Below are 24,828 nucleotides of genomic sequence, written 5' to 3'. Positions count from 1 at the left end.
TATCAGTACAGCAATTTTACTATTAGGAAAAACTGCTAATAAAGATCCTGATGAACCGAAGAGTTCTACCAATAGCATACAAAGTTGAGTTACATTGATGCCATAGATATTATCTCTGTGCTTTAAAAATCCTTTTAGTATTTCTAGATTCGTTCCACTGGGGAAAAAAAAAATAAATCAAGATAAATCAAATACATACAGAAACACACTCACTCAAATGGCACTCATTGCTTTTTGTACAATTAAGCTTTAGTGAAAATATACATCTTAAAACAAATGAAGTACAAATGTACAAAAATCCTTGAACTCAGATAAAAAATATATATAATACACTTTGCTACAGAGATATAAAACATTTAAAGTTTGCTCATCCTTTCCGATGAGAGTAAAATGATTTAAAGTCGGGAGGACTCCTGCTCATCGTCACTGCAATCAGATTTAAAGCAGACCTACAAGAGAAGAAAAAAAGAGAGAATTTGGCTGCAGAACTGAAACCATCATTGGTTTGTGTGCTTTATGGGGCACAGAAAGGCTGGGGGTGGTGTGGTAGATGGCTTCTTCCAGCACATTTTATTCCATACTAACTAAATACTTTGGGAATATCAAAGGAAACCACAACGCAACCCCAAATCTCAAGTCATTAAAGTTTCATTTAACCTTAAGTTCCTTCCTTCTTTTAACTTCACAGGACAATTAACTGCAGTCTTACTACCTCAAAACCAACTAAAGGCCCTCAAGCCATATTAATTTTTTTAGGACTCCTTCTCAATACATAGAACTATATCTTGGGACATTATGAGCCCTGCTGACTCAGTTGGGAAGACTACAGTAAAACACAAGCTTTAATTTCAGCTATGTGAGATTATTAGTACACTTAACCATTCCTTCTATTCCATTACTGTAAGTGGGGAAAAAGTGAATTTGAAAAGGTGGACTAAAAATGAGAGTACTATTATACATTCCATTAGCACTGCACCATTTTAGAGAGGTGAATTACCAGCTGATGACAAAAAATATCATCATGCAATTTTAATACATGGCCCTGTTGTATGCTCCTAGCAATTTTAAAATTCCATTTCTGCTTGAAAGCAAAAGTAATTTCTCCAGAAGTGCTCTCTACTAGAATACACTCATGCTTCTCAAGATAATTCCGCTCTAAGTGCCGGCATACTGAGCAAGCAGAATTGAGTTCAACATCTTCAACTGAAAACCTTTACACATAACCTATTTCTCCCAGCCTAAAAACAAGCACAGTATGCCACATGTCTTTTAGGTGGTTAATACTCAATTCATATACCTCTAAATGTTTAGTAACAAGTAGAAGTTATGCGTGTAAGAGAAGGCTGAGCATTATCAGTTGTGTTAACATGTATTATGTTGTTTTGGTAAAGGCATTAAACTACCTAAGATATTTTAACATTTAACATTTGTTTCATGACACTTCATCACACTCATTCATTTAGGGGATATTTTTACTTATTTGTTTAATACACTAAAATGTTTTATTGTAGCCCAGCTTTCTGAAGGGTCCCAGGAGCTGCATTGCTCCACCACACTCCTGAGTCCATTAGTCAATGTTATTTAAGTTTTTACAGACATGGCCTCAGTTATCTCTGGAGTCATCTCCCCAGAAGTTTTTATAGGAAACTGGCAAAATACATAAGGAGCAAGACCCAAATTAATCTATTTAGGAAAGAACAATCTATAGCAAAGCTGTTAACAGCACACACTACTTTCTTCCCAGGTAACAGTTAGCAGACATTAGAAGACAGACTGCTGAGGGAGGAAAAACTCTGAGTTCTAGGGATTGCCACTGTTTCTGAAACGCAGTGCAAGGGCAAAGCCATAATAAACTAGAATTCATTAGTTTCAGCAGTATTCAGCAAACAATTTGTTCTTCCTATCACAAAAGAATATAAAAGATTGAATGGATTTTAAGGCCTTACTGGTAATTTTCTTATGAAAGAAAAGAAATACCCTTACCTCTCCACTAAAAAGTCTGTGAAAAAAGCCTCTCTTTGGTTTAGGAGACCTCTCTCTGTCTGGTGACACAGTACCATCAGTTTCATATGTATTTATATCTTCAAAGCATCCCGTTTCAATCATCTTTGAAACACATGAAATACAAATTAAATATCCACACAAGCCTCTCAGACAAGTTCCATGCATTATCTGTTCACTCTGGCTGGGTACAAACAACTTATAAATTCATCAGCCAGAATATGCCACTCACAGAGCTCCATGAAGGAAGGCACAAATTCTGCACTAACTCTCCTTGTGCACTAAGCAAACTAAAGAACAGCAGTGAGAGCGCTGCTATGCAGGCAAGTGCTCAGATGCCCCTTGCTCTGGTAAGGCATTTCTTCTGCCTGTGAAGCAGCAATGAGAAGTTTTCAGAACAAGAAATTGATTTTCCTTTCATGTATTATACTCATTTCAGAGCAGTCAGCCTAACAAATATAGTACCTCTATACCCTGGATTGAACTTAATTAATAAACATGACATTGAGTAGGAAAAATGATTATTCTGTGCAGAATACTAGTACATGCATAGTACTGGGGGGGGATACTTTTTACCAAGGGGGTGAATTGCACTTTTGGGGGAAAAAAGTAGCTGATGCCTGACCACAGTAATTTAAACATCATTCTGGTGTTCTGGGTAATCATCAATCACAACGAAAACACAACTAACACATACCACAACTAGAAATAAGGCAATGAGAGAAGGTAATGCACAGAAAACAAAAGAATTAAAACACAGTTACTGGGTGCAGAAAGAATGAATGCCAAAGTGTAACAAACAGGCATGGGCAGGAGGGGGAGAGTGGTTAATGCCCATGTGTAGTTGGTATTTATTGGTGAGCACTACTGGTACACGTCTATCATAGCAGGCAAGCAAACACATGAGTATACCTTGGGAGGGAGAGAGAGTATAAAGAGGACCAAGAAGAAATGTGGTCTGCTTTTGATGTAAATCAGGACATTAGGTAAATTATGGGAGGGAAGGAGGAATTCTTAAGAGACCGAGAGTGAAGGCTTAAGTGAAATCTCAGTAATACGAACTAAAAAATAAGCACAAATGTGAAACAAAGTCTGCACAGTTATTCCTTGAAGAGAAGGAATTGCCATCACCAGAATCCCACAGCTACTTTCAACTTCATCCCTGTATGTGGGGTTAGAGTTACTAAGCTGCAGTGCATTTCTTAAGGACTGGATCATATGCTGAAGTTCAGAATTATACACAGCAAAGGAAATACATATTTTTCCAACTGCCTAAGGTTTACTGTTTCTTAGTGAAGACCTTCTATGTCAGATGACACCTTTCAAATCTCCTTCTTAACATAATGGGAAAAAAAGCAAAAGGGAAACAAAAGGGAATGTACTTTTATCCTCTGAGTTGTTCAGAAATTGCTTATCTTTTATGTTCCAGTTTTAAATGAAATAAACTGGTAAAGAAACTGCACTAGTAGAATTGAAGACAATACTGATTTCAGAGAGTTATAAATATGTTATAATATGGGGAAGACACAGCAAGAACTGCCATTTTAAATAATTGTAACTGATTGTTCTTTGTGAAATAACAGTGAAGATTAATTTGCTAAATACAGGCTGAACTGTACACAGAGGTAGCAAAATTCTAGTATGCTATGCAGAAAACTAGAATACTCCTTCACTAGGCAAATGAAAAAGCTTTAAGAGAAAGTCTGCCTCAAGCTGTATTGAACTGTTTGTTTTGAAACCTTAGAAAAGGTGAATCTGCAGTTCTGTGTTACCATTCACTCGGGTACTCTATTGACACACAGGCAGGATACACAAACAGCTTGCACTGCTCCCATTTGCTTTTGAATGTTTTGAATAGCATTCATTCCCTCCTATGAGCAGCAGCACTGAATAACATGAGATAGAACAACAAGGAAAACGTGGTCATACTGTTGCTAAATACTGTTCTGTATGTTGCATCTGTGATGACAAATGACATTCTGCTTGTGCAGATTAACCATAGATCTACATTTGTAGCAAATTGTTTATGTTTTGGGAAAAACTTGTCTTTGAAGTCACTCAGCAAAGAAGTCTAAAGCAGACATTTATTTTCATCTTACAGAGAAAGCTAATCCTATAATTATATCCTTTATAAATCTTCTATATTGCTGTGCTAAAGAAAATAATTTTTAATGAAATACACAATACCTCATTTTGCCAAGGGATTGAGACACAACCCGTAACAAATTTGGAATAGAAGTCATCATCTGTAGTATCCAGGTTCACTCCTTTTACTGTTGAGAACTGCTCTATGTCCAGAACATCTTTACAATATACGGCACGTGGCTGCAGTACAAGACAAGATTGCTTCATTAAGGTTTTGGAGTTGGGGGTTTTTTGGGTTGGTTTGTTTGTTTCCCTAGATAAGCAAAGAGGGAGCAAAATGTCTACATCTATATATACACATATTTCACATTGCTGATCACCAAATTACACAATAATACAAAAACAAATGCAAAAATTTAAGACTCCCTTCATAAGGCACCTGAGCAATTCCATCCATCATGCAAGTAACAGAAAAGAAATATCAAAAGCAGAAACAGCATGCAGCTTCTCTGGGTTTCTTAGTAATTGTCATAATTCACTCATCATCTGTCACCCTCCTTTCAACTCCAGAGTAATTTCTTCAAAGCTAATCTTCATTTGTTCAGCATCTGAGCTACAGAAGTAGATTTCTAAGGGCTAAGAAACCAGTTATTTACTGATTTATTGTAAATCATTTAGTGACCTCAGATGAAATTTGGATATAAGGAAGAAATTCTTCACTGTGAGGGTGGCGAGGCACTGCAACAAGTTGCCCAAAGAAGTGGTAAATGCTCCATACCTGGCAGGGTTCAAGGCCAGGTTGGACAGAGCCTTGGGTGACATGGTCTAGTGCGAGGTGTCCTGCCCATGGCAGGGAGGTTGGAACTAGATGATTTTAAGGTCCTTTCCAACCCAAACCATTCTATGATGATTATATGATGATTCTGTGATGAAAACAATGACATTCTCCTGCCAATTCAACTAACTTCAAAGGTTTCTCTGGAGCCACATGATTGCTGACATAGAATTATGACAGTTCTTGCCTTTTTAGATACTAATCAAATCTGTCTCACCTACTTACATCTGGCAAGAATGGAGGTTCTAACATGTTAGCTTCCAGCCTCTTGAAGTTAATATTCTTGAAAATAGGATGTTGCTTTACAATAGCAGCTCCGTCTTCAGTGCAACCCAGTCGTTCCCCTGGATTTTTAGCAAGTAACTGCAAAGATATGTGGGGGGAAAAAAAATAAAAAAAGAAGACTGATCCAGTGATACAATCCCAGAATAAAAAAAAAATAAATAAAAAAATAATAAAAAAGAAAGTATATACAATGTCTTTAAATGTTTATTTTTTTTACTTGGCTTTTTATTAGGTGAAATTTATCATGGTATAAAAATGAATTGGAAATCCAAACTGCAACATTTTGGGAGCAAAAATACTTTTAGTGGACAAAAGAATCCTTGAGAGCAGCCCATCTGAATGTAATACCCAAACTTATATAAAACATATTTTAATTGATGCCATACTGAATAGATTTTTACAGTACAGACTTTGCTGTAGACTTTACTTTCAGGAAATACAGATTTTCTTTACTTTTTTTTTTCCAGTGGTCTTAGGTAATGCACGTATTTTGCATAAACTACTCAAGAAAACTTAGAAGCTGTCTGTATGGCCATGCCTTGCACTAAATTTAAGAACATGCAAGATAAAAACAGCTTATCTCATACAGACTCTTTTAGGCAAGGGCACTAGTGTACTACTGCTATTTCTGCCCATGCAGTACCAAAAATGAGCATGCTAGTGTACTCCTTCTATAATTACATGTGATCCAAGGAGGACTGGACCTTTTCATTCACATGATGAAAAATATCAGTTTATGCAGCCTTCCTTTCTCTTGAAAACAATTCTGAATTCTCCAAGTTTGATAACCGAGCAATTCATGGACAGTCACAAACTTCCATCTGAACCAGAGGAAGATTTCAGAACTCCAGCTTTGAACAATTCTCAATGGAAAACGTTAAAGTAGCTCATCTCTTAAAAAGGATTAGAAATTTAATTTTCAAACCTCTATGTCTCTTCACCCACCATCCTGCAGATTGATTTTGCCTCCTCTGAGAACTTGTCTGAATATGTTTCCTGGTCTTCCTTTACTCGCCGGTCAATTTCATCCCGTTTGACCCTTTCCTTATGTTTCCTGAATGGAGACTGGCCTTCAATCATTTCATAAATCAAGCATCCAAGACCCCACCAATCCGGGCTGAATGTGTACTTCTCATTTTTCAGCACTTCTGGAGCTACAAAACACAAAGAAAGAAACCCCCATGACAATTCCCTTTAAATTGACTAATTGACTACTGGAAAAACTCTACGGTGCTATTTTGGCTCTGTGCAGAGATCTCTGCATTATTCCTTTGTACTTTGATGAAACATTCATTTCTACAGTGAGGACTCTGTTTATATCCAATAGAAGCACTTCAGTTCTTTAACACTTAAGATCAGTATTATTTACAAAATGAGAATGAGGTTTTTTCAAAGCATGAAAACAACCCTGCTGTCACAGTAACTCATCTGATTACCTTTGACCCTAACTCTCTTTGAGTCTCAGAAAAAAAATAAGATGCTTTCTTAAAGCTCTGCCTAAAGCTAGAACTTCTAAAGTTAAGTTTTCAAGTTTATCAGGAGCTATCAGCAATTGACTACTAACATCTACCACCTCAGACTGTAACATTTCTTCCCACGTCTAGAAACCATTTCAGGTCCAAAAGAGTTAATTGAATGAGATATTCGTATATCCACAGAAGCAAATTTTCTGTTAAAACAGAAAGCACAGGACACTTTACATACCCATATAGCCAACAGTCCCAACCCGTCCTCGCACCGTTTCTCCTTCTGGAATCTGCACAGCTAATCCAAGATCTGAAATTCTGATATGTCCTATTTACATTAAAATAAATTATACATAGTCAGAAAATAAGACAATATTATCACTTTTAATACAAAAAATTTCTGTAGTACACCTCAAAAAACTCCACCCCAAAACACCAGAACATTCACATACTCACAGCGTCCTATTTACATTAAAATAAATTATACATAGTCAGAAAATAAGACAATATTATCACTTTTAATACAAAAATTTCTCACAGCGCTAAGTTTATTTAACTTAACTAGAACGGAGTGATTTATTATTATTCAACTCTTCCTTAAATACAAAAAGGAAGAGAAGTATGTATCTAACTGATTTCCTGAAGGTCGTACAAAAGAGTTGCTGTTAAGTACCCTAATTCTTAGCTTTGGCAGAGGCTGCTACTCTAGGACAACTAGAAATGATGACTGCTCATTTCAAATTCTGTACCTATATATTAGACACATGTATTTTTCCATTTCATATGCCTGCCATCACAACCTCAGAATTTACTCCATTTATTTCAAATACAAGAAAACTATCCTGTATTGAGACACCAGGTTTTCCTCTAACAAAGGAATAATAATGCTAAGCACAAGGAATTGGAATTGCTATTATTTCAAGGGGTAGGGAGAGTGGAGAAAGTCAAGTGCCACTCTATATACTGGTTGGAAATATCTAAATGTTCTTGAGCTGCAAATGCTATTTTAAATATATACAGATGCTCTTCCATTCCCTGACATCTGATGAGCCCCTTTTCAAGTGCAGGATCTGAGCTCCTGAAGCGATTTTCTAATTAGTCCCCTCTGCTCTCTGGAACAAGATCAGACTATCCCTGGCAGAGAGAAAGCATTCTAGTGCAGTCCTGCAAGGCTACATTTTTTTCCTCAAAGAGGCATTCAGCTTTTGCAAGACACTGCTGGAGAGAAAAATTAAAGAATGCATTTGATGTCTAAGCAAAGCTTTAGGTCTTGGAAAGTGACTTCTCCCAAGCATCACCTCTTTAGAAATTTCATCAGTCAGAACATGCTGACTTGCAAAAAAAACTGTGCTAATTATATCAAAAATGTTTTTTCTTTAACTAAAATACTCAGCAATTGCAAAAATAAGCTGGTAATACTAATTCACAGCTTAGAAGGTAATTGCTGCACATGTTCTACAGTGAATTCAAAAGATTCTGATAAATTTCATACAAAGTCATTGAAGAAAATAAATCGGGCTTTTGACAAAAACTACAAACATTTCTTCATACTGTTTGTACTTCGGTGATTCCTTCCAGCCACAAATGCATCAGTGACCACCAGACCTGTTTTAGTTGAAATGTTAAATCATTTCAAGATGAAGATGATGTTTCAGATTTCTTTATTACTTAAACATTATTATTTACTAAAGAATATTCCAGCCCTTCATCTAACAAATCATTTTCCATAGCTAAAGAAGACAAATAAGAGAACAAATCTACATAAAACTTTTAGCCATCTTGAATCAAGAGCAGAGGGGAAGAGGAACAGAAGGGGAAAAGCAGCCATTTTAAGGTGGGAAATTGACTCCTCAAACATCATCACTGATGTCCCCCAAGGACCCAGTATTTTCCCCTACTTTCTAAAACGCAAGGGCCGTTTTTTCTTTACTAATTAAAATTAACATGTGTCGGTCAGGTCCCATTTATCATGAAGACATCCTTTGATTTCTGGCACAGTATTAATTAGATTTGCAATTCCCAATTTAAAAATTAATTTTTATTTTTACTTACCACAGTCATCTAGGAGTATATTTTCAGGCTTCAAGTCTCTACAAAGTAAACAGAATAGAAATGTGAGTTGTACAAAGGCAAAATTATTAGCCATCATCAAGTACAACATCAGACTTCTTGGTTCTGATTAAAGTAATTTTTCCAGTTTCCATCTATATACAAAGAAAGTTGGGAAGTTGAGGACCTATAATACAAGTAGAACCACAGAACTCAAAATCCACTTTTTCTCCCAACTCCCTACTCCATTTATAGTAATGACAGCAATTCATATTTCACAGATGAAAAACTTTCTCTACATAATACCAAAATCCTGATATGAAGAAACACCAACTTACACTCAAATTTGTTCTCATAAGTGAAAGGTATTTTCCTGACAGTGTCAGCCATACAACTCCCCGGTGGTAAAACACATCAGTGCTTGCTGCAGTTTGATGCTCACCCCTTGCTATATTCCATCCCAGGGTGTCAGAATATCAGAGAGTAATATTCCCAAGACTAATCATGGGGTTGGTACCATCCATTCAAATTCCATTCCTTTATTTTGGACATGCAGCTTCTAAAGCTTATTAGACACTTCATTTAGTTAGGATTCTTTGCAATCAACTCTAAGAGTCTGTACTACTCCTCTGTTAGCATCAAAGTTTCACATGAAACACTTTTTAGCTATTAAATGCTAGCAAGAATCAGGAAATACTAAAAGGCAAATCAATTCAGTGTGGAATCTTGTACAGTTTTACTTTAAGAACAAAAGAAGAAACTCAAGAGGATATTCGGATTTTCTCCCCACCCAAGGAAAATTTGGGGAGTCACTGAAGCTGAATCAGAAGCTGTTCAGAGATTACTTCAGGATCCATTGTCTGGCAGATTCTACTGAGAACATACACGGTACTATGTACGTAAATATACATATGCATGAAAGTATGCAGACCATAATACAGCCTCTTAGATTTATTCCGCCACCAAATATCATGAAGCCAGAAACAGACAAGCAAAAATCAGTACTAAAGATTCCGTATTTATTGGAGTAGATTGTTAAAAACAGTAGATTGTTAAAGACTGAATAATGTAAAAGAAACAATGTTAGGAAGACCAACTCTAGAATTTACATTCAAAATTAGAGAGAAATATACATACACACATTTGTTAACCAAGAAATCTGTATGCTCTTTTCCCAAATATTGATAACTTGATGCTCGGAAGTATGTGTATTCATGTTAAAGTTTCATCATTTCATGATATTAACTGCATAAAGAAGTCAGCAAGATGCTTTGCTTCTAATACTTTGAAGTCTACACAGTCTCCATAATGTTAATCAGTTGATGTTAAATATGAGATTACACCAGAGAGACCAGGAGAGATAAGAGTAAAGAAAAAAATAAACCCCAAAACCCCCTCTAAGACAATAAATTCAGCTCAAACTTTATGTAGAAACACATCTACTTTAAAGCATATAATACACGCTCAGGTTAACTCAAGTAAACAAGTTTAAGAGTTCTATCTCCAAGGTGGCTGATTAAAACCTAACCTAAACCCCAAGGCTTAACTAGCAACATTTGCTGCTCAATAGAAGCTAATTCTGTTCTGACATGATTTTGATTTGCCAACAGTCAAACTTGTTTCCAGCCAAAATTCCATCTCTTCAATGCAGCTAATTTCTAGGCCTAGCAGTTCTCAAAGAACTCAGCTTCTGGAAGCATTCAGCTATAAATTCCAGCTCTGAGATGCTTGCTTTGGGGTATCAGCCTTCTCCCTCTTTCCTTCCTCCATCATGCAGATGTCAAAGTCACACCTTCTGTGACAGTTTTCCCTTAGGAAGCAGAGAGGATTGCAAAACTCACAAAACTAAAAAGTACATTACAAACAGTTGGATAAAAGTATATATATTTAAACTGGACTAAACAATGACTAGTCCATTTGTGCTACAGCTTACACCAGCCATCCTACTGATAAAATTTCTGGATAAAAATCCTTCAGGGGATTTTACTGCAAAGGTGTCGACTCTGACCACACACACGAGGAAGGCAAGAACTACTTGGGTTTATCAGCTACAGCTTCGACAGGTCTTTGAGTCTGATCACTGTCCTTCCAGGCACATTCAGTGGCATTATGGGCACCTACATGAGTTTGTGAGGAAAATGGAGGTATTTGGTAAAAAACACTACTCCTTGAGGAGTCAGGTAACTTCTGCAGGAGAACTCCAGCAATCAAGTCCCTTTTGGAAAGCAGGCACTGCTTCCCCTCTCTGTCTTATGTGAATCCTGACTTTGCTCTCCATATTATGAGACATTTTATGCAGCAGATGGATGAATAACTCCACAACTGCCTGTTCCTGTCTGTTTGCTTATTTTTCTAATGTCAGCAACATATGGCAAGTTACAGAGAGTTTTACAGGCTCCCATCGAAGCAGCAAACTGGCTCAATCGCTCTCACAGGGCAGCATGGGGCCCTCCTTCCAGCTCTGCACCTGCTCTTTTAATCCAGTGGGAACCCCACTAACAGAATGGCACAACTGACTCTAGGGTCCTACTAACAGCACTAATGCCACTGCTTGACAGTCAGTAGTGACTGGCATAAAGATACATGAAACACACAATAAAAATTGGTGTTAATGGAAAGTCAGGCCTAGCTTTTCCACTTATGAGGCATTTTGCTACTGATGGTGACACATCTCAAACACAGTAAGCTTAGAATACATTTTAACTTGACCGGCTTACATTAAAACTGCCATTCTAGAACTGAACAAACTGACAAGATGAACTGATTTTACTGCTATCTGCTGACACCCATCTGCACCAAGGATTTCTATTTTCAGAAGTCCTGAATTTCCCTTCTTCCACTGCCTCTACAGTACACTTCACTGTGAATATACAGATGGATAGCTACAAAAACATGTTCTCGAGAAAATATGACAGTATATAACAAAACTAGTCTGCATTTAACAGTTTATGCTATTGGTCTAAAAAGACTTTAAAACTCCTCCTTTAAAGCTGGAGAACAAATGCAGTAATAGATCCTGAGAAATGGCAACAAGAGAAAGAACTAGCTGCAACTGCAGAAATACCAGTATTAAATGCTTTCAAAATGACAGCAAAATAAAAACATTCCTTCTGTGTTTTCTTGCCCTGGCAAACAAAAAATAGAAATCACCATAATTTGGAAAAATTAAATCACTGACTGACTCATGAAAATGTGCTTCATGATGTTCTCCCCTGCAACAACACTAAGACTGGAGGTTGCCAGCATAACTTCTTTGATAAGAATAAAGTAATTATGGCAAATTTTCCCAAGCTTTGTTTCACTGATCATATATAATCACTGAACTGCTGCTTAAGTGCATCTCCGTTAAGAGCCTGATACAGAATTTTGATCATCTAACATATCACTGTAATTGGTGACACACTGAAGACTTCCATGACCACCTGGTTTAGACCACTCCAGAAGAAGCCACAACCACTCCAAGATGTAGAATTGGAGACAGAGAACACTAGGATTTGACATATGTGTTTGAAGGCCTTCTTGCAGGCAAATAGCTAACAAGCTGGGCTTAAACACAAGGGCTGGGAGTGGTGTGGTTGTGGTTTTGTTTTGTTTTGTTTGGGGGTTTTTTGGTGGTATATTCTATTTTAAACAGTCAGTTTTGTTTTCTCTTGGGCAATATGAAATAAACTACTTGTAACTGGTCAATCCATTCATCTCTGCTTCCCTCCTACCATGTGTGCCAAAACACACTGTGTAACATTGCAAGATGGGCCAAATTCTTTAGGGAACCACATACAACATCCAGCATAAGCCTTATCTACTCTGTGGTTCTGCCACCTTGCACTGTGTGTATGTTAGTCTTCTACAATGGGGAGTGAAAAGCCTCAGACTCATTGTATTAAAGTTATGCAGGATTATGCTTTAAATCGTCTTTGAAAACAAGTGGCACTTGGTGTTAACACCAGAAATATAAAGCAAGCATTCTTGGTCCACCACGTAGTTAATTTTGCTTCTGTAATATTAATGCCAGGGGTTAAATGAGGTATGTTGAGAGACAGAAGAGAGCAGTAAGACCATACAATCTCAATTACAATTCATAAGGTTTCTGATAGTTTCATTAATTAAAAAGGAATAAAGCGATTATTGGAGGAACCTAAAATAAATACAGAATAAAGAGGGCAATACAGATTATAACTGACTTTTTAACCTCTTGGGCACAATAAGCAATGCAGCAAGGGACTTCTATAGCCTTCTATGAAGTTCTACTTTTAGAGTGGGCAGGAATTCAGTGTTGCTAAAACTTAGAGTTACTAATGAATTTGCTATATAAATCATAACTTACTTTCATTTTACAAACCAACCTTGAATCAACTTTATAATGCTTTAGAATATAGCAACTATCTAGACCTAAATTAACAGTAAGAAGACAAATAAGATCGGTAATTCTGAAGGATATGCTGTGAAAAGGACAACTAAATTCTTTTGCTTCTTTTACTATGAAGTATAAGCTTGTTTCAGTAGAAAACAATTAACGGCATTCAATGCTGAACAGACATGGAAAATTCAAGGTACAAGTGATTAGAGATGACACTGACCTGTAAACAATTCTCTCCTTCTGTAAATCCTCCAGACCACAGCACAGTTCTGCAGCATAGAAAATAGCCCTTTCTTCATCAAAGCCAGGATTTCCCATGTTATATATGTGAAACTTCAAATCCCCTCCATTCATTATGGTTAATACTAAACACAGGGCATCTTTCGTCTCATATGTATAGGATAAACTAACCTAAAAATGGGGCAGGGGGAGAAGATGACCATTATTCATTCATAAACCCCAATACAATTCACAGCTCTTTTTTCCCCCCCAATACAAGCAATGTATGAATCCTTTTTTAAAACAAAAAATAACAAAACAGCCAAATAGAGACTCACTCCTGCATGTACTTGAAGACACAGAGGAAGTCAGACTAATGTGCATGTATATACAAACCCTACATCACCATACAAGAGTTTAGCGACATACCTGTTTAGATACCACAGAGCTCCATCCAGACAATACATTTATTGAGGATGCCTCTCAGCTGCACATTATTTATAATACTTCTTTGTGACGATAATGTGTACATAGACTTTATTTTATTAATACCTCAGGAATTCTGCATTATCCAACCATTTTCCTAAACTTCTACAAGATTTGAAGTTGCCCTACACTAAAGAAACTAAAAAAGTTACTTAAGATCAAATGTGTAGTTTCTATTCCTCCCCCTCCCCCCCAAAAAATAATTGCATTTTTCCCTGGCTTAGAACTCGCCAACAGTCGAGACTTCTATAAAGCTCTTCATAATCTAAACAAATTTAAAACAAAGTAATATACTGCAAAATTTAACATGTTATTTAAGTTTAAAACTCAGTGTCAATAGAAAAAGCTATGCTATGCTGATGATCATCTGGCAGAATCTTCAAAATACATCCTCACCTACAAAGATGAACTAAATTGTACTCTTACTTCAGAAGCATAAATCAGATACTAAATAATAAATTGAAATAAAATATACAAATCAGCCTCTCAGGGCAAAGGTTCCTATTTGAAGGTTTTAAACCGACTTCTCCAGCTATTAATGACAACTTATCTACCCACTTCCAACCCGATATTACTGCAGATCCTACATCTAAGATCTTCTCTGTTGCATTAAAGTAAAACATTGGATAGCAAGAGGAAAATAACTTCTGCTCAGTCCTATAAAGGGATTTCAAATTTAACATGGATCAATTATTGATTTATATATTTACATATGTTGAAAAAATATTATTCATAAATAGAAGTTTCACTCTTATCTCGCATCTCTACAACTAGTAATTTCTGGATTCAATTTCAGTGAAGTCAAGCCCATGATCCTTGTGAGAAAACATTAGCATATATATACAAAAACGTTATTTATGAACATTTAAAATATTAATGTACCTGGCCAGTAAATTCTAGTTTTTCTTTTAGCTGACTGTATTCTACAGGGGTTATTTTAATACATTAAGCTTAGCAGAAAATACATACATACATATTTTATACATACATATATATATTTATAAATAACTTCACTGTCCTCTAACACAGGTACTTTAAACTCCTCTCTGAACAGCAATATTAAATTTATCACTAAATGGATTTAAAACCAAAGCAACATTCATTTAAAATTAACATTTAGAGAACATAAATTCAATGAAAAGATAAACATTACCTGGGGGAAAGTTTGCTTGGTGTATCTTTGATCATTCTAAGTAATTTCACTGCTTAGTAATTAGAGCTCCTAACAGACCCTCATTTATGTGATAGCATTAGGTTCAAGCATTAAGACTAAGATTTTCATTCTCTGGAATTTCTGTTAAAAAGCTATGTTAATTGTTTCACACCCAGGATTCCTCTTTAAGCCTTAGTACACAGCAAAGCAATATAACTAACCTGAATTGATATAGCAGGCAAATTTCATGTTTACCTTGAAATGACTAAGCAATAGAGTAACAAATGATATGAAAATACCTAAGGATATAAAAACTCTAATATTAGAAGCCACAGACATGAAGGATATGCAATTTCTAATGGCAATCAAATGGCAGACTCTCATGAAGTCACCCCTTTGTAAGTGCATCTAGAAATGACTTCCAAAACCGAAATTAGCATTAATTATAAGAAAATAGGTGTATGTGAGGGAAGAAAGAAGGAACAGAAGAAAACATAGAGCCATGAATTGGAAGAAGAGACAGAAGAGAAATGGAAGGAAAAAATAGGATGGAATAAAGTATATAGAATATCCTCTTTACTAAACACAAACATACTAACTCATAGGCTGCAGCAGAAAGAATTTAAGTGATTATTCAAATCTGAGTACTACAGAATAATTTATTCACCTTTAAACAGATGACAAAGATTCAGTGGCATCAGCATGCTGAAACACAACCTGATGTTTTGGTTGAAAGTGAGAAATAAAGGAGGCAGACTAAAGCCAATTCAATATTGCATAAAATCCTCTGTACAGAACTACTCCATCATACAAAAAACGTACTTCTTAGTCTATCAATCATTTCTCTCAGCAGTATCCACTCTCTAAATCAATCAGAAAATGCCCTGGGCCCACAGGCTCCTGGAAGAGACTGAAATGAAGCAAACAAAGCAAGACAAACTTCTGAGAATAAGATCAGAAGCAGATACTTACTACAAACCTACTATTCACTTTTTCTAGAATTCTTTTTTCATTTAGAGCCATTGATTCTCCTTTCCTCTTCTTTATTCTCTTTTTCTCTAGCTTTTTACAAGCATACATTTTTCCTGTTGCCCGTACTTGACAGGCACACACCTGAAAAAGAAGGAAGGCGCGTCAGAGATGGGGGGTGCTGGGGTGGGGTGTGTTTAGATCTGTTGTGGTTTGTTTAGGGTTTTTTTAAAGAAGATAAAATTTTATTTTCTGTTTTTGAACTCTTGAATGCTCTGAGAAATGAAGGTCTGTAAGTATCAGTACCGGGCTTTCACCCAGGAAACAACTTTGAAGGGTCACAACAGCTGTAATAGGAGTAGAAAAAGTGATTATACAGCAGCAAACCCATTTTTGTTGGGGTTGAATACTTCAGTAAAACTATGGATCTTGTGTTGGTGAAACACCTGACTGTGGTAACAGTATGTGTCAGGGCTAGCAGGACAGAAGACAAATATCCACTCCATAATTAAGCAGGAGAAAGATAATGTTAATTTAGTAGCCATCCTTCCCCTTCAATATAGGGCTACAGTTAAAATGTGTGGAGGGGAAAAAAAGCCCAATGAATTACAAACAGAATTAATAAAACCTACAGCTTTTCCTATTAAGTAGAAACTACATTCTCATTGTCAAATGAAATTTCTGAACAGAGCAACTGTTGTCAGTCAGTGGAATTCTTCTCCAATTTTTTGCATGACCTAAAGTACTGAAACTAACACATTAAAACAATTTGAGTTGATGAGTTTGCCCCATGATATGTCAAATGTAGATTGTTAGAGTCAAGAATTAAAAAACTGCTTCTCTCCTATATTAAACTCTTTTTTTCCTTAAAGATTGCCTTGCAGAAAGATATTTCTGTACTCACCTCTCCAAATCCACCTTTGCCTAATACTCGATAATGCCTGAACGTGTGTTTGGTTACTGGTTGCCTGATTAACAGAAAGAAACAATTACTGCAACAGGAATTACAAGAGTTAGTAACCTCCTTCCCATCCCCAGGCCTCTCTTCATTTTCCCTTTCCTGTTCTGTGACATCTTACTGAACAACAGCTGCCTTGACCTCATGAAGACAGTATTATAATAAGCCGAATTGCAAATGAGTGTTCTGAGAAGAAACATTGGCTCCCTCATGTGGTCATCACACATTCACAATAGCAGGAAGAAAATCAATTAGGCTCTTTGCTGTTTAGGGTTAGAGACTTATCTGCTCTCCTCAGCAGTCAATTTTTCACCTCCAGCTGTCTCCCTTAGTTGCAGTATGTTGACACGTAGGCTGCATTTCAATGAGATCATGCTTACAATGCAGCATTTCAAGGATAAACCATTTCTGATTTTGCCTAGCTGTTTCACGTCTTCAAAACAGAGAGTTACGGTATGCAACAGCAGTTCAAGAGCCACTGATGTAGTGGAAAAGATAACTGGAATCACCTATTCTATGCTAAACCACTCTTAAGCAAGTATAAGAGCAGGGCTATTTCATGGTAGTGGGTTTCATTGTTTTTGGTTTTGTTCTAAAAGAGCATTCATTGCTAATTAAGCTTTGTTCTCAGGACAGCAAATGGTGGTTCACTTGGTAGAGAATTTGGGTTGATTCTCAAGTTCTCTTCCTGGCTTTTACTAATAATTCAGTCAAGTAAAGACACTGGATAACTGGAATTTACCATAAAATTAATACTCAATATGCGATCATGATACCCAGCAGTGCTGAATTAGAAAGAGTTTGTACCAGACTATGAAAAAGTTTGGACACTCCTTTAGTATTGATTTAAAAGCCCAAGCTAGATTTTCGTATGTATGTATATAACTTGCTGTCTTGTAATTACTAGATCTGTGTTTGTACCACCCTGAAAAACTGATTAGTTACAATTTTAGAACACTGGGTTATAAAACTACATTAATCTGCTTCTTAGCCACTAATTACACCAAGGTTGAAACTAAAAGATGGTACCATTCCCAAGACAGACTGGTATCACTGCACACTTAACAGCCAAACATATATCCATAATAATAAATTCACATTTACCTAATAAAATTTACCACTTGAAGACTACTGGACAGATAGTGCTGTTGAAGTAGTGGGACTCTGACTGTTCCATCAATATGTTCCTTTACATCTTTCAGACCATAATTCTTAGACAGGCACTGACATACACTAGGGCTCTACAGCGTTTCTAGCCTAACAAGTAGAACTGGCCACAAGGCAAAGAAAAATTATAACACAAACATTAGAAATAAACTTACTTTTCCAGCCATTTCCACTGTAAAAAACGGGAAAAATATATGCTTTCTTGGTAAGCTTCAAAAGGTCTTTTGCTTAGGTATTCGTGGACAATTCTAGCAACAGGAAAATAAAATCAATCTTATACTGAAAAAAACCCTAATAAGCAGGAGATGCTATCAATCTCTTAAAATATACTTAAACATATCAATGAGGCTGTAGGCAGAATAACATTGTCACTGTGCTCTACAATGGTTTTAACCTAATGTCTCACAGAGTGAGTGCCTGTCACAGAAAACTGTTCCTGTCAAAACACTGGTGAATGCCCAACTACTGTCACTTATAGTAACTAGAAAGTTTGACCTCTGCTTTCTCATTGTCTTCAAGCCCAAGTAAACATCGGCCTCTCAGTAGCTATGCAATACATGTATTTCACAGGCCACAAGTATGGCCTCTGAAGGATATTTACAGGAAAGGATGTACGAGTTTTCATACATTGTTTGGAGTCTGGTAAGTAAAATTTTATTCTCTTTATGCTATTTCCAAACCTGAACACCAGGTGCCTTATTCTCCTTAAACTAAACAGACCAAATGGGTTGGGGAACAAGTCATTCAAATTGTGTTCAGGTACTTATTGGGCAGAGGAAAGGGGATGACCTATATAACACATCTTCCATTTGAGACATGTTTTACTAGGTATTCTCACACATCCCTTTCAATCTTATAATCTCAGGTTGTTATAAAGTATGCCTATTTTTGTTGCCAAGGAGATGACCCAAGTAATGACAAAACATGTTGTAATGCTTCAGACATGATCAAGCATGCCTTGAAGAACCAGTAATATTAGAAACATAATGGATTTAGAAAGACATGCAACACTGGTAAACATGTACCATCCATCCAAGAAAAGCCTTCCCTGTTGCTGCTGTGTGAAGTATCACTTCATGACTTCAGAACAAAAGCAAGTTGGATTTGTTTGTGTTAACTCTCACAATCAATCCTCTAATCAGCCATTTTAATGAAATACAACTGTTGGCCTCAGTTCAGTCCGTTTTCAAGAACCATGAATTGTGTAACATTGTTCAGAAACCTTTCAAGCTCCAGTTTATAACTTCAGATTTTTCTGAGTACCTTCATCATGGAAGAGATGTCACTCAAAAGTTAAGAACATAATAAAGATAAATACTATTCCAATTTACAGAATACTTGGTAGCAGGTTATAGCATGACTTTATGCAAAAAATAGCATTAAAGCTCTGCAAAAGTCAAACATCTGAGTCACATCAGAAGGAAATCTAGTCCTTTAATAAATCTGTTTCAAATTTCTTACTTATACTCAGTTCAGACACCAAATACTCCTGAATGTAAAAATTTCACCTTTCATTACTCTCAGAAACACACAAATTTCTCTTCTGATACTCAAACTTAGCACCATGCATTTTTAAGTTACCTAGTGCAGTCCATAAAAAGATCCTTAGAAGGGTTCTTTTCCAGTCTTGCTTTACATTCATTTACTGTTTCCTGAGGTATTTCTGGCAAGTGTGCTGCAGACTTTAAGTAATGAAAAACAGGTAACAATGAAAGCAATTCTGTAAATCAATAGAACGAGTCAAAGTTCTGTATTCAAAGTGAAATGAAATCTAATACAGGAAAACAAAAGGAATGGTTTGGCTAAAAAGAGAACCAACAAGCCATATTCAAGCAAAATTTGTGTTTGTTCCCTATTACACAAAAATGCATTGAAAGCTATTACAGTTATTTACTAGTTCAGTATCTGGGGAAACAACCTTGGCAATAAGTTAAATTTCTTCTTCTTTCCATAAATCTACCAGAATAAAAGAAAATTATCTATTTGGCTTGGCAGGATGGAAGGAAAGGAAAAGAAACACACATACAAGTTGGGAAATGATTTCAAACCAGCCCAAGAAATGTTTTGGGTTGTTTTTTGGGTTTTTCTGCAAAAAATGCCTGTGACTTATGGTAATCCCAAAGAAACAATCAGAAGAGATGCAGCAAGCTTGAAGTCTATCTGCTTTTAAAGCACCTACAAGACCTTCATTTGAAATAAAATCTTCTTAGGATGGCCAAAGAGAAGCAGAAAGAGCATCTATTTATAGAAAGCAAATGTCTAATTATGTATCTACAGCTTCTAATGGATACCAAAGAAGAGACTCTTAAAAATCAATCAGTGGAATCTAATATATGCAAAAAATCAGGTACTAATGATCTCCATGCAAAATACAGAGATGCAGAATGCTCTAGAACAAATCAAACCAAAACAGCATTTCACTTTATGAAAACCTGCAGCAATTCCAACCATTTACAGCATACCAAGCAAGGCCACACAGGAGTCTGAGAGAAGCCTGAGAATTTCAACGTCTTCAGACTACAAAACTCTGAGTTAATTTGTTAATATGCTTTCTTTAGATGCTAAATGAGTTTGTTCAAAATACATCTTTACTTGAGACCAGTATTTTAGTTAGAAAACATAGGAGAATAAATTGTCACGGTAGTAGTCTTATAAGCAGATATGAGTCAAGGCTTCTGCTCAAGTTGCTAAGTTTCACAACTTCAGAAGACAGTATACCTTTCAGAAAGGCAAAAATGGGACTAATGAACTTAATTTACTACAATGCAACCACTTAGATCTTTATTTATCTGACATTTACAAAACACTTAAGACATATTTACCCCATTAGTGAAGTACGTCTCTAGAACTTTCAGGCCACAGTCTATGCGCTTTTCATCTGAAGATACCTCATATTCTGCCTAGGAGAATGGAATAGAAAATCAAGTTCTGTTTGGAGCTATTTGGCACTAGTGTCTTTGGAAGATAAACTTTATCATAACACAATGCTCCTAATATAAATGAAACTGAAGGCTCTCGTTCAAAATATTCAAAATCTATTTAAAGACTTTTAGGCTACATAGCGAAATATGTATGAAGAACAGTCAAGAAAAAAAGCACATGGAGTTTAACTTCTGGAAAACATATAGAAACTAACAGTTAGTCTAAATGCAGTTACAGAAGCTGCATCCTAGAGGTTAAATTAGATCAATTACAATGAACTAGTATTTATGTAATATTGTAGGACAGAATGATCCAGATGGGAAATAATTCAATAGAAGTACAATAATCAGCTTATTCTTCACTGTATTTTTTTTTCCTACAGTCTTGGGTAAAACCGGGATAAAGCTACTAACTTTTAAGGTCATGTTAACTACAAATAAGTGAGATCTAAAGCAAACCCTACTTCATTCGTTGAGAAAAGAAAACTTAGGAGATACAAAACTTATGAAGTTTTTGACTTAGTAATATATGGTATTGTGATGTAGAAAAGAAACATTGTGGAATAATACCATGTGTTTTGCAGATAAACAACAAGCAGCTTAGTAGAGCTCCAGAGCTACTTATGGAAAAAGACCCCAAAACGACAAACCATCAAATATTTACTAGTATCAAAAAACTCCAAGGACTACTTGCTAATAATAATTTTATGAAATAATAAAGAAACAGACATCAGTAGTTACAGCACTTAAAGGTAACACAGAATCTGGGGAAACATTAGAAAAGAGCAATCTCAAACAGCAACCTGTATTAGCTTTACTAGCTGGGTTAACACAACAAACTTTGCCTTTCCCTGGACATCACTGCCTCACAAACAAAAATAGAGCTTGAACAAGCTTGCTGAAGTCCAGCCCAGAAAAAAGAATCAGGAACCATCTGTAAGAGATAGTAGGTATTTTATCTCACTTCCTTGATCAAGATAGCCTGCTAGCTTTCCGATCATGAGAGTCATGGATTAGAGATTATTTTAGCTCTTAAAAGAGCTCTTGCTCTTCAAGATACTTGATTCCCAAGCATACTTCTTCACCATGACTTTTCAAATGGGAGTTAAAAAAGAAAAAAAAAAAAAAGAAAAGAAAGTAGTAGCTTGTGAAATTATCTCTTGCATCAGATTAGCTGAACTCTGACAGTCTCCAATTCACAGAAGCATTGCAATCCACATAACCTCACAGGCTGCATATTTCCAAACAAGCCAGAATTTTCAGTTAATGTCAAACACAATTACTTCCAATTTCACCTTAAAAAATGACATCTGTAGAGCAAAGACACACCTGCCTTACAGACATGACTGAGATTTTTTTCTCCTTTGTGCTGCCAAAGATTCTGCTACTCCTTGTCTAAGCTTTTAAGGATTGAAAACGTGTGCAGGAGTTGTAAGCATTAAGGGTACATTCACAATTGTCAGTGGTCTCTCCATTGTGTGATGCTCATTACAGGCTCTGGTTTACATTCACTTCAGGATATTTAGCTCCACTGTTCTGGATTTCCATTCAATCTATTCTATGTCTGCAACTGTCAAATTGGCCTCTGGAATTTGGTGCTAGAACAGCTCCTAAGAGTCATAAAAGTATGGGTAAAAGCACCTGAGGAGTGAGTTTTATTACACAAAGATTCATTGACAATTAAAAGGCAGTTCTACTTATCAGACATGAAAGTGAGTATCATAAGTAATATCCATTGTATGCATATCCTTTTAGGTTCAAGAAGTCAAGTGCCTCAGTTTATAGTCCTGTACGGGGAAGGAAGTATGAAGTGGGGGGCACAGCAAGAATCCCATCTACTTCTTTACACCCTGCACCTTTCAGAGTCATCTTGCATTCTGATACTGTATTTTTGGACACATGTAAGCAGCAGCACTACCCTACTTCTACCGTCTTTGGCCATTTGTTCCCTGAATATAAGAACAAAAATGGGGGGATGAGGAAAACTGTTCTTTTGGCAGCAAGCTCAGTTTAAGACTGTATTTTACTGTGCTTGGATTAACTATGAAGAACAAAGAATAAAAAGCTCTGAGCTATTATTCTCTCCTCTTAAGGGCTGCTATGTGCTTGCCTTCTTCTCTCATTACTTTCCCCCTCCCCATGAGGGTTTTGTCAGAGGATTTTTTTTAAAAAATGGCTGTGGGCATATTTCCTTCCTCCCCTCATTTTTTAGCACTAGATGCCAACATGCAAATGTATCAAGACAAAACACTTCCTCTCCTCTTGGTCTTTAAAATCTGGTTTCTCTCCTTCCATAGATGGTTCTCTAAATTTCCATCTCCATTGTATTTCTTTTAATTAGCACATTCTTTCTAGCCTAGGGCTTCCATGTGAGTTGCAACATTTTCAAGTCTATGTTTACAGCATTTTCAAGCCTGAGTGTCATAAGTAATATTCATTGTATGAACACCCTTTTAGGCTCAAGAAGTCAAGCAGCATGTCTCTCAAAATTATCTCTCTCATTTCCATCATAGTCATTTTTGTAGCTCTGACCATACCAAGCAGCTTCTTCCCACAGCCACGCAGATGCTCAGCCATTTCCAGGGGAGCAGGGCTTCATCATCATGCATAATGGCTACTTGGCAAGAAAACAATTGAACTCTCATCTCCCCCTTTTCCCGTTCCTTCCCCCAGCTTTATATGCTGAGCATGACACCATGTGGTATGGGGTATCCCTTGTGACACTTGGGTCAGCTGTCCTGGCTGTGTGCCCTCTCAACTCCTGGTGTATCCCCAGTCTACTTGCTGGTGGGGTGATGTGAGGAGCAGAACAGGCCTTGATGCTGTGTAATCACTGTTCAGCAATAACTAAAACATCCCTGTTATCAGCACCATTTTGGTCAAAAATCCAAAACAGCACAACATGAACTTCAATGTAGAAAATTAACTCTATCCAGCCAAAAACAGCACAAAAATCAAACTTTTTTTACAAAAAGAAAATGTATAAGGTATTGCCTACTGATATCCACCTCCAGTTGCTCACTGCTTACCACTGCATCCAGAAATTCAATGCATCTTTTCAAATCCGGTCTGGAATCACAGAACTGTCTGAAGAGAAGTCTTCCTATTGGCTGTTTGTCACAAAGCTGGTTATAGTCTCTTTCTGAGGAAGAAATAATAAGTAAATATCTTTATTTCTTTTTATCTTCATCATAGCATTGTCCTTACTCCCCTTTGAGACTAGGTCAGGAAAATATCACTAAAACCTGAACATTAAGATATTTAGCAAAGACGCCTAAAACATGCAATGATCCCAAGGAACAGTGAAACACTTGCAGCCATATTTGTGTCTTATAGACTATCACATTTATTAAAAACACACTGAATGACATGGTTAAGTTTTATTCAGTCCAGTCCAGGCTGGGGGGTGGAAAGCAAAGATATTGTGAAATAGCAATCCCAAAGCAAACAAAATGGTTTGGAAAGAAGGAATACAAAATAGTAATAGAAAATGTTAAAATATTACTACAAGACATTAAGAAAACAAGGGAAATATGTTACGATGTCATTCAAATTACAACACGATTCCTTTTTGTAATTCATGGCTTTGTATATTTATCCTTTAGGAGCAGTTTTCTTTAACTAAGAAGGAGCTGTGAAACAGTTTTTATCTCCCCATAAATTCTCCATCACATTATAAGTGATTAATGCTAATGAGCATTCAGAAGCAAGAGAGAATCCTTTCAGTTAACATCATCAAACTCTTATCCTTCCTTCTCAAGGAAAATCAGACACATCATTCTGCAGGACACCTACCGATTGAGCATCTAATACCTTCACAGTGACTAACAGGTGGCAACTTCAGCATCTCTTTCCATTTTTTACTGCGCCCACTCCG

General features: G+C 36.4%; 1 protein-coding gene across 1 annotated transcript; it reads right to left on the bottom strand.

The window, feature by feature from the left end:
• Positions 1–231: 231 nt before the first annotated feature.
• On the bottom strand, positions 232–24,828 carry GRK4 (G protein-coupled receptor kinase 4). Its single transcript, XM_010012817.1, has 15 exons — positions 24,747–24,828; positions 23,981–24,093; positions 20,853–20,930; positions 19,612–19,712; positions 18,186–18,278; positions 16,810–16,873; positions 15,909–16,049; positions 13,299–13,489; positions 8,725–8,762; positions 6,911–7,000; positions 6,152–6,360; positions 5,147–5,284; positions 4,189–4,326; positions 1,984–2,106; positions 232–449 (listed from the first exon to the last, which is right to left on the bottom strand). Exons 1-15 carry the CDS (start codon positions 24,796–24,798, stop codon positions 396–398), a joined length of 1,623 nt encoding a protein of 540 aa, XP_010011119.1. The 5' UTR covers positions 24,799–24,828; the 3' UTR covers positions 232–395.

Source organism: Nestor notabilis, unplaced genomic scaffold (genome assembly GCF_000696875.1).
Source record: "Nestor notabilis isolate BGI_N333 unplaced genomic scaffold, ASM69687v1 scaffold2734, whole genome shotgun sequence".
Lineage (NCBI taxonomy): Eukaryota > Metazoa > Chordata > Aves > Psittaciformes > Psittacidae > Nestor > Nestor notabilis.
This window is presented reverse-complemented; position numbering and strand designations above follow the sequence as displayed.